Genomic DNA, 10,368 nt, shown 5'->3' on the forward strand with positions numbered 1-10,368 from the left:
CTGAGGCCTAGATGTTGTCTTTAGGGAGAGTCCCAAGTAGATCCCGGGAAAGGATCTGGGGGTTGGGGGTATCTAAGGTGTCCCCCTTGAGATAAACTTTAACCGTGCAGGTGTTGGGACATTCAAGTAGTTGCTAGCAAAGAGGCTGCTCTACGCAAGCAGGACCAAGGGCCAAAAAGACCAGAAACTTTAATTTCAGTTTTAAGCGTACGCAAAATAATTCAATGAACTGTCGGAGGAATTACACCACATGAAACATATGCAATTGCAAATCATACAGCACTTTATTACTCACAGAAGTTCCTGATGCTGTGGGTACAGGCTTAACGGGATCCCGGTGGTGCTGTCCTCTGGGGTCCAGCAGCTGGGCTGGTCCGGTCTGGATGCAGGGGGCCGGTGTTCCTCAGCCGAGAGCTCGGTCGCATCTCGATCGAGAGGTACTAGCCGTTTTTCTGTCATCTGGCAGAGAGAGGAGCATGGAGCGGTGTCGCTTGCCGGACTAGCAAAAGGACGTGCCTTTGTGGCAGTCTTGACAGGCGAGCACTGTTGGCTGGTCAGGACCCATTTTTAAAGCCTGTTTGGTACCCGCAGCAGTTCAGGTGGCTATCAATGAATTACATCAATGCACACATGTTAACCTTAAACAGGACGAGGGCCTACCTGTGGTTATCTAGGGAGAATACATCACTCACACATATAATTATCTTAGCAAGTCACTCTGAGTCAGTAATTGAAGTTCAAATCCTCATCTATGGGGTACACAAGCTTCAGGGCAGTGGGGAATGTGTCCTCAATATCACACTTTAAGTTTCAGGAAAGTTAACTCAAACATTTTAAAATCTTTTAAACATTTTTTAGACATTTTAAAACGTTTTAAAACATTTCTATATTTTACTACAACAGGGAGGAAAGTCAGGGGGTCCAAACTGAATGACCAGTGATATGGAAGGGGAGGCAAGGTGACCCTGGGGGCAGGCGAGGTCCTGTTTCCCCTGCCGGGCCTCTGGGGCTCTCCGCCCTGGTGACCTTCTCTATCTGGCCTTGCCCTGCTCCTGCTCACGTCTGTCTAACTGCCTACCACAGGATCTCTGAGTTTTATCGGCAGCTTTGCTACTAACTTGCTTTGTAAAACTCCGGGCCCCCATTTCTCCCTCAAGCAAAATAACTAGTCTCCAAGAGATTTCTTCCTGGGAGGCCCCTGCGTACCCACTCTCCATGCTGTTCTTTATGGGCACAGGTGAGCCCAGGAGGCAAACCCCAGGGGTGTAGGCTGGAGTTTCACCTCCCCCCACCCCCAGTAGCACCTGTAAGGCTGAGTACTGCGGTTTTGTTGACAAAGGACTAGGTGGGTCCCATGCCTGGGGAGCCAACTTCCAGTGTCAACAAGTCCCAGAGATGGCACTTCACTGAAGAGTCATAACCACGAGGAGGTAGGGCCCAGGGCCAAAGGCATCCTGAAGGAGCTGTGGAGTTGGTGCCAAGTCGTAGATATTGCAGATTTCCTGCTGCGCAGGAGTCAGCGCCCATAACCTCGTGTTGTCTTTTACCTGCCCAGCAGCCTCTTTCCGTCCTTCAGCTCCCTTCTCCCCCACCCCACCCCACCCCACCCCACCCCAGTTTTCTTTCTTTAAAAAATATATTTTATTGATTTTTTACAGAGAGGAAGAGAGAGGGATAGAGAGTTAGAAACATCGATGAGAGAGAAATATCGATCAGCCGCCTCCTGAACACCCCTCACTGGGGATGTGCCTGCAACCAAGGTACATGCCCTTGACCGGAATCGAACCCGGGACCCTTCAGTCTACAGGCCGACGCTCTATCCACTGAGCCAAACCGGTCAGGGCCCAGTTTTCTTTATTTTAAAAATACATTTCTTATTGATTTCAGAGAGGAAGGGAGAGGGAGAGAGAGATAGAAACATCAATGATGAGAGAGAATCAATGATCGGCTGCCTTCCCCAGGCCCCCCACTGGGGATTGAGCCCACAACCCAGGCATGTGCCCTTGACTGGAATTGAACCCAGGACCCTTCAGTCCACAGGCCGATGCGCTATCCATTGAGCCAAACCAGCTAGGGCCCACCCATTTTCTTATGGGAAATCCCTACTGAATCCTTAATGGTTCAGAGTGAGCCTGATCCAGTCTGGCCAATCAGATCATTTGATGCCCTGACCACAAGGACTGGTTCAGGGATGAGGGTGTGGGGACCCATTCCTGATCAATGAGAATTAGCCCTGAGGCTTTTGCTAGAACTAGTAGGAATAGGAGCGGGGTGGTGGGGAGGTTGCTAAGCTGGTCGGGCAGAAATCTGGTAATGCCAGGCACTGGAGACAAAAGACCTGCCTGGGCACGGAGGACAGCAGAACTGAGAAATGGAAAGGGGCAGCTTTCTGATGAAGACTGTGAGCCCCTGGGTCCAGCTATGCCTGAAGGTAGTCAGCCATTGATCTTCCCGTTATGAGGGAATAACTTTTCCTTTTCACTTACACATTGTTTGGGGTCGTTTGCAACCAAATATATCCTGACTAATAAAGTCTATACAGGTTCAGAAGAGGCACAGATTCTTGTAAAGTCCCAAGGGCAGGAGAAGGGAATGAGAACTTTTCAGAATCCTGCAAGATGTGCAAGCTTTGCAGGACGGGCAAGCTTTGTCACAGTGGGGGACCTTCCAGGTGAGGGGAATAGTAAAGTCACAAAGGCAGGAGGTGGGGACACCTGTGAGAGCGAGTAATGGATTGGTGTGAGGGTCCTGGATGTCAGGTGAAGGGTGGCGCATGCTCCTGAGAGCAATAGGGAGCCACAGAAGGCGGATGAGCGAGGGGAGTCTACTCTAAACTTGCCTTCACTTCCTGGAGCCCCAGATCCGGTAGTTTACCTCTCCCCCTCCCCGCTCCCCCCAGACCCTCAGCCAAAGTGGGAGGAGGGGTCAGACTGAGGAGGGCTCAGGCTGCCATCTGCATGCAAATTTGCTGGGATGCTATGCAGATGAGGGATCCTATGCAAATGTATGCCCTCCTGGGAGGTGGGCCAGGACATTCCCCTCATTAACTGGGGGACCAGGTGTTGGTGGGAGAACCCCTTCCTCCCTGGAGTCTCCTTTCTCCCCTTCCTCCAGACATCTGCTCACTACCCCCCCACCCCCCCCCCCCCCCCCCCCCCTGTCTGCTCTTAGAATGGGATCTCTCGCCACCTGGTTCCTTCCCTGGGACAAGGGACCGCATTTCGCTTTTCTCTCCGTCCCTCCATTTCCCTTGGATAAGAATACTACTCGTCACCATGTCCTGAGCACATCCTCTGTGCCAGGCTTTGCACTAAACACTTCCCACTGTTATCTCATCAACGTCTCCCAGTCACACTGCGACCCTGTGTGTGTGTGTCTGCTGTATTTTTTTTTTAAATATTCAATTCTGTTATAGAGAAAACAATAAAGCCACACGGATAAGGAGACGGATGAAACGAAGGTCGGATGTTAAGAAGCAACTCATGAGGCCTGTTAGACGTATTAAGAGTGTGAGCTAAACATGGGTGGGGAGGGTGTAAGGATCCAGTAGCCCCAGGCTCCACGCGTCCTTGAGGTGCCTCCCCGTTGGCGACTCCGGCTGTTCCATGAGTCCTGCGCCCAAGTCATGCGGGACCCTGGCACCTCCCAGGCGCAGAGCCCTCTGGCTTACCTGCCACTCTGAGGGCTGAAATCACACCTGGCGCGCATGGGCACGGAGCCAGGCGCACCCCAGAACGCAGGTGTCGGGGACCTCTGATCGCTCGTGCCCGAACTAAGTGTGTTAACCTGGCCCATCTCTTTTTGCTTCTTGCGTTTGTTTTAAAGGGATTCAACCAACCATGGAACTGGAGTGCCTGAGTCAGACGGGTGAGCTCCTCTGCTCGGGGCTGCTCCATCACCCGCCAGGTTTCCACAGCCTCTCGTGACGGTCCCACGGCCACGGCCACGGCCACGATACCCCACTTTGTCCATTTTGTGGCTGAGCAAACTGAGGACAGCGAGGGGGAGTCCCTTGCTGAGATGAGAGGCTTCTGAGCGCAGACCTCCGTGCATGTGCCGTACAGGGGTGGCCACGCTCCCTCCTCACGGCAGCCCTCCCTGGGCCGGAGCCCGAGCGGGAGCGTGATTTATCCCCGTTTGATGGGCTTGGGGTCAACAGGCCCGCCTCCACCACTGCTCCTGGGCTGTCATTCTCTCTCCGCATCCCATTCTGTGTTTCTCTTTGTCTCTACTTGACTGACTCTGCCTCCCTCTCCCAAAATCTTTCTATCTGTCTGACTCTAGTGCTCTCATCTCTGAGCTGCCCCAGCCTGTCCCTCCTTTGCGCTCCCCCCCCCCCCCCCCCCCCCTCTTTCAAATCCCTCTTCCTCAGTAAGTCTCTCTAGCCGGCCTCAACCTCTCTGCTCCTGCCGTGTCTTCTCTCTGCCCCAGGCCCCTCGGTCTGGGTCCCTCCAAGCCACCCCTCCTCCCGCAGCTGCAGGAATGATGCCATACCCAGAGGAGGCAGTTCCATCTGGAATTCCATCCAGTCTACAGTTCAGAGAGGGTTTCCTCTCCCAGCTTTAATTCCCTCCGGGGTGCTGGCAAGAGAGTCTGGGAACTTTTATTAAGGGGACAGCGCCCCACCCGCCAAGCAGGCACGGGTCCTCAGGGGCCGCGCTTCGTGCCCTCTAGACCCCCGGCATCTCTTTCTTCCATCCTCGGCCAGCTGAGTCACCCTCTGCTCTCTCTCTCTCTCTCTCATTTCTTTCTCCATGACGTCAGATCTCTCCCAGGTCTTGCGAGGGGGCGGAGGGGCCATGGGGAGGGGAGCATCACCTGTGCCCCTTCCCCTCTCATCCCCCAGAGCAGGCTCTGGCCACAGGATGGTGTCGAGGTGACAGACAGCATTTATTCCAGACTCCAGTGTCCATGATGAGGGGGCGGAGCAGGGGTGGGGATCCAGTGTCAGACTATGCAGCAGGACGTCAGGTGGGGGACGAGCAATGGAGGCAGGAGGTAAAAATAGCCTCAGCTAGCCGACCCTCGGAGCCTCGTCCCAGGCCGGGCCCTGGGCTTGGGTCCAGAAGCTATTCTGGGGCCTGGGAGAGTCATACTCCCTGGAGGAAGGTCCCCTCCCACCCACGAGAGAGCTGAGCGCGCGCACCCTCCCTCCCTCCCAGCAGTGTCTGTAGGTCCCTGCCCAGCCTGCAGAGGAAGGAAGGGAGGGCCGGAGAGGGAAGAGGGCAGGCCGGGAAGGCGGGGGAGGGCAGAGCGTGAGCAGGGCTGGTTCTCTGATGCCTGCAACTCCAGGTTGTGTCCGATGACTGTCTCTCAGAGGCCCTCAGGCTTAGCACTGGGGAGAAAGTGGAAAGGTCAGCCTGTGCCCAGGGAGGCTGCCCCACCCCCAGCCGGTCCCTCCTCGCCAGGGTGCCCAGGCCCTCACCCACCTCATCTCCAAAGCCCCCACTGACACGCCTGGCTCCTCCAGAGGCACCTCCCATGAGAAGGCCTGTCTGCTCAGGCCGCTGGGACCCTGAATGGCTCAGCTCTGGCTCCCCAGGCGGCCTGGGGAGAAGAGGCAACATGTTGGAGGTCGTCCCAGCTGGGGAAGGCAGTGGGGATGGGGTTGTATTGGATGGAGAAGGACTCCGAGGGTGGGTGGGAATGGGTTGGGGATGGGGAGGGGATGATAATGCATTGGGGTGAGGGATGAGTTGGGGCGAGGGTCAAAGATGCTGGTGGAGTTGGAGATGGTGTTGTAGTTGGGGTCAGCCCTGGGGCAGGCTCGGGGATGGCTATGGACTGGAGTTGAGGGTGGCCATGTGATTGGGGTTGGAGGTGAGGTGAAATAGGGATGGGTTTGGTGTTAGGAATGGGAATGAGGTGGGTTGGAGGGGCCTTGGGGATGGGGATGTGGTTGAAGCTGGGTTTGGTGCTGGTTATGGGTTGGAGCTGGGATTGGGGAAGAAGTCGGAGCTCAGAGTTCAGGGAGTTAGGGGTGTGGTTGGGATGGAGGTTGGAGATGGGATGGTTATGTTGAGGTTGAAGATGGGGATATGGTCGGGGTTGGAGAGGAGGTTAGATGGGATGGGTTTGGGAATGGGGGGGATTGGGACAGGAGGTGGGGTTGGATGTGGGGATGAGGATGAGATCGGGGTTGGAGAGGAGCCTGGGATTCACAGGGGGTTACGTTGGGTTTGGTGATGGTTATATTCGGGTTGGAATTGGAGGTGGGGATGAGCTTGGGGTTGGAGAGATTAGGGACGGTGTTAAGTGGGGCTTGAGGGTGGCCTTGAGGATGATTGTGGGTTGGGTGAGGCTGTTGTAGTTGGGGATGAAGATGGGGGAGGGGATGGCTATGGACGAGGTTTGAGGTTAGAGATGGGATGGCATTGTATTTGGGTTTGGAGTTGAGGATAGGATGCTATTAAGGTTGGGTATGAGCGGGGCTTGGGGCTGAGGTCAGAGTTAGACCTGGGGATGGGGTTGGGTTACAGAGGTCAATTCTGAGGTTGCAAGGTCACTCACGGAGCCCCCTTTTCCCCCTTTCGGCAGCAGCCGGGGCGCCCCTTGCGTCTCATGCAATAGAAGGCGGCAACGACGAGGAGCAGGAGGCCTACACTGACGGCCACGGCCATGACAGCTACTCCGGCCTGCGAGGTCTGGGGGGTCACTGCGGGGACAAGACAGAGGGGCGTTCGGCCAGCAGCTCTGCACCTGCCCCATGTCCTGTCCCACCACCGCGGTTACTCACGAGGGCCGAAGTGGAAGACATGCTGGGTGCTCCCGAGCGGGTTGGAGGCCTCACAGGAGACGCCGTGTTGGCTCATGGCGTTGGTCAACTTCAGGGTCAGGGAGCTGCGCACCCAGCCCGGCACTCCGGGGACCGGCTCTGTGGGCTGTGGAGACTTGGGTCAGGGCTGGGGTGAGGGCAGAGGTGATGTCCAGTCCCTCAGGAAGTAGGAGAGGGGACATAACGCTTGCATCAGTGTCCCCTGGGAACTTGGGGAGGGTGCCTGTGGCCCGGAGGGTGGAGACGAGGGTCCCTTACACTGCCGCCCTTTTCGCTCCACGTGAGTTTGGGCTCTGGGTAGCCGCGGGCAGAGCAGGTCAGCCTGACTTCTTCTCCTTCTCTCCTGCTGCCCTCTGCCTGGGGGAAAATCTCCTCCTTTAGTTCGGGTGACCCTGTGGGTGATGGGGAGGAAGGGCGTGAGCAGGAGGCACGGTGGAGAAAGAGGAGAGCGAGTAAGAGAAGGGGAGAGGAATAGAGTAGAAGACAGAGGACCAGCCATGGTCCCTTCCCAGCGGTCCTGGCCGCCCACCCCCATCGTCCCCATCCCAGCCTGCCCCTACCCCCAAACCTTCAACCAGCAGCTTGAGGACCCGGGTGCGACTAAGGAGGGAGACCGTGGGCGTATAGGCCTCGCATATGTAGGTGCCAGCAGAATTGAAGGTGATGGCGCTGAGCGAGAGCGTGGGGCCATCCACCAGGCGGACTGCGTCCTGTAGGGTGGGGGAGGGAGAAGAGGCCAGTGGACCATGAGAGGAGGGGAGGCGGTGTGGGGAGGGAGGGGGTCCCACAGTGGGGGTCTCCTTTCCCTCTCACCTTGGTCCAGCGTAGAGCAGGGGTGGGCAGGCCTTGCACGGAGCAGGTTATGTCTACGTTGCTGTCCAGGGGTAAGGAAAGCTCCTCTTCCTGGCTGAGCTCAATGGGGTCCAGGTCTGGAGGGGGTATAGACGGTCACCTTCCGGGACCCTCACCAAGTTGGTTAGGGGCGCTCAAGGGCTTTTGTGGGTACAGACGTGAATGCACAATAGTCCAGCAGAGAGTGCCAAGCGCTCCTCATTGATCCCCCATCTCCGTGAACTCTCCACTCTGCCATCAGGCCAAACCCCGGGCCCAAATCTAGGAGTCTAACCGGGGTCACTTTCCCCAGAGCGGATGTCTGGGTCCAAGGCGAACGGACAACCTTGCAAGGTGTTTCTTCTCTGACTTTCCACCCAAACCCTGTGCTCAAGCCCAAACCCTTGCCTTCTCCTCCCCACTGCCCATTCATTCATCAAGTCTTTCTCTGCTCTGCCCCCCGAAACGGATCTTCCTGCTTCTGTGCATCTCTGAACTCCAGGTCCAACTGCCTTGACCACTGCAGTCACCTCCTCACTGGCCTCCCTGCTGGGCTGGACTCTGGTCCCCTGAGCAGCTAGAAGGATCTTTTCAAAACACACTGGCCAGCCCTTCCCTCTGCTTAAAATCCCGCCGTGGTTCCCCCGGACCCTTGACCTAGAGGCCAAGTTCCTTGACAAAGCCAGAAGGTTCGCCTGGTGTGGCCCCTGCCCTCTTCTTTGACCTCATCTCCCACCCTCCTTTCTTGCCCCCTCCCGCTGCCCGGAGCGCCAGCTACCCTGCTCTCTTCCTGTTTTGCTCCAGCACACCAAGCTGGGTCCGGCCTCAGGACCTTTGCACTTGCTGCTCCCTCTCCCTGGAGTGCTCGTCCTCGGCCTCTTGGCATTTCTGATTCCACTCTCTGGTTTCTTACTCAAACGTCCCCTTCTCAGAGAGGCTGCTCGAAGCCCCTGGTGTGGACACTCAGCTCTCTCCTTCAGCTGTTGAGAGGGACATCAGCTGTCAGCCCTCAGCTGTCAGCCCTTTCCGGGAACGGCCTCAGCTGCACGGAGCCCCTTGCTCAAGGTCATGCCCCTTCCTCAGGCAGCCCGATAGTCAATGGCTAGTTGATGTGGAGGTACAAAAGCCAGGCCCCTTCGCCCCAACTTGGAACATCCCCGCTTCCAAGTGCCCTGTGGGGCCAACCGAGGCCTTCTTAGACTTCAGCCCAACTTTTCCCTCTGCCCAGTCCTGCTTCCTTCCCCTCCCCGCCCCTCGTAGACGTGGGTGCCAAGGCGCTTCTCATAAACTTCCTGCCTTCAGATCTCCACGGCAAAATCTGCTTCCTGGGGATGCAGCCTGCCAACACCCCCCCGCCCCAAACTATGCCTTGCTCGCCCAGCCAATTCCTTACCCCATCATTCTGCATGAGTCCCTGCAGATGTAGGATTGCTACCCCAAACGTCTTATTTAGCATTTGCCCTCCGTCTCCCCTATTGGGCCAGGAGCTCTGTGAAGGTGGGGACTGGGCGGACTTGTTCACAGATGTGTGACCAACATCTGGCCCAGGGTCTAGCTCCAGAAAGGGAGACATAAGGAGTGCCCAGGAGGAACAGCGCCTTTGCACAGGGCTGGGGGGCAAGGGGCCTGAGGAGGCTTCTTAGAAGACGGACCCAAGAGATTGGTGGGAAATGGGTGGTAGAAGCATGAGGAGTGATCATGGGCCCGAGAGACGCTTGGGTATGAGGAGGAAAATGCCTTGGTGGGGAGAAGGTTCAGCCTCAGGTGAAACCAAACAGGTGGGCCTTGAAGACCCGGTGAGACACCTGGGCTTTCCCAGAGGGCACTGGGGAGCCATGGCAGGTTCTGGGGCAGGGGCAGGCCAGGTGTGTGCTTTGGAAAGGGCTCTCTGGCTGCCGGTGTGGGAGTTTGGAGGGGACTGGGGCAGGGTCCCCAGGAGGAGGGAGGCGTTTGGGCTCAAAGCAGGGACTGCGCATTTGGAGGCAGGACTGGGGGGTGAAGGGGAGGAGGCTGCTAGTGCCAGGGCCCCCCCGCCCCCCCAGGTTCTCCCAGGGCTCTCACAGGCCACGCGCAGCTCCAGCGTCTTGGAGAGCTCGGCCTCATCAGCAGCGTCATAGTCTAACACCCGGCAGCCGTAGGTCCCGTTCTGGTTCCGCTGCACGCTCTCCAGGGTAAAGTTCCCGTGAAGATTCGTGTTCAGCACTTTCTCCTCCGTGCCCTGGGTGACGAGGGATGAGGAACCGGCTCAGAAGGCACCCGGTGCCGCGGGGTCCTGCGACGTCGGGGCCCCCCAGGCCAGAGCCAGGCATCCCGACAGGTCGGGTCTCCAGGTGAGGGTCATGTTAGGTCAGAGCCCCTCAAGTCAGGGGGCAGAGGCCGGGTTAGCTCTTGGGTCACTGGCCAGGCTCCTGGCTACGCCAGGGCCACCCGGTGAAAGGTTAGAAATCGGTGCAGGTCAGTATGTCACAGAGGTCAGGGTTCAAAGGAGCAACGGGGTCAGTCACCTGCAGGCGATAGAACATGTACTCGGGTGTGGGGTTGCCGTCCCCCTGGCAGATCAGCTGGACGGAGTCGCCCTCGCGGACCCAGCCCTCCGTGGTGGACGGGCTCACCCAGAACTGCACGTGCTCCGTGGGGTCTGAGGGGAAGGCAGGGCAGACAGGTCAGTATGAGACTTGGGGGCCCAGTTCGGTAAAGGGGGATGTAGTACAGAGTTTAGTCGTTAAAGTCCCTGGGGTTCAGAGTGCTATGGGGGGGGTCAG

The 10,368-nt window shown here is 57.5% G+C and overlaps 1 protein-coding gene across 1 annotated transcript in view; it reads right to left on the reverse strand.

Moving 5' to 3' along the window:
* Nucleotides 1-4,866: 4,866 nt before the first annotated feature.
* The window catches only part of BCAM (basal cell adhesion molecule (Lutheran blood group)), a gene marked incomplete at its 5' end in the record, with an annotated part of 10,534 nt that continues 5,032 nt past the window's right edge, over nucleotides 4,867-10,368 (reverse strand). The window contains 9 exons of the mRNA XM_014537377.1: nucleotides 4,867-5,335; nucleotides 5,430-5,547; nucleotides 6,511-6,655; nucleotides 6,737-6,881; nucleotides 7,034-7,167; nucleotides 7,344-7,485; nucleotides 7,589-7,704; nucleotides 9,668-9,824; nucleotides 10,111-10,244. Coding sequence (XP_014392863.1) covers nucleotides 5,330-5,335; nucleotides 5,430-5,547; nucleotides 6,511-6,655; nucleotides 6,737-6,881; nucleotides 7,034-7,167; nucleotides 7,344-7,485; nucleotides 7,589-7,704; nucleotides 9,668-9,824; nucleotides 10,111-10,244 — 1,097 coding nt within the window. The remainder of the gene's footprint in view (nucleotides 5,336-5,429; nucleotides 5,548-6,510; nucleotides 6,656-6,736; nucleotides 6,882-7,033; nucleotides 7,168-7,343; nucleotides 7,486-7,588; nucleotides 7,705-9,667; nucleotides 9,825-10,110; nucleotides 10,245-10,368) is intronic.

Source organism: Myotis brandtii, unplaced genomic scaffold (assembly GCF_000412655.1).
Source record: "Myotis brandtii unplaced genomic scaffold, ASM41265v1 scaffold1774, whole genome shotgun sequence".
Classification (NCBI taxonomy): Eukaryota; Metazoa; Chordata; class Mammalia; order Chiroptera; family Vespertilionidae; genus Myotis; species Myotis brandtii.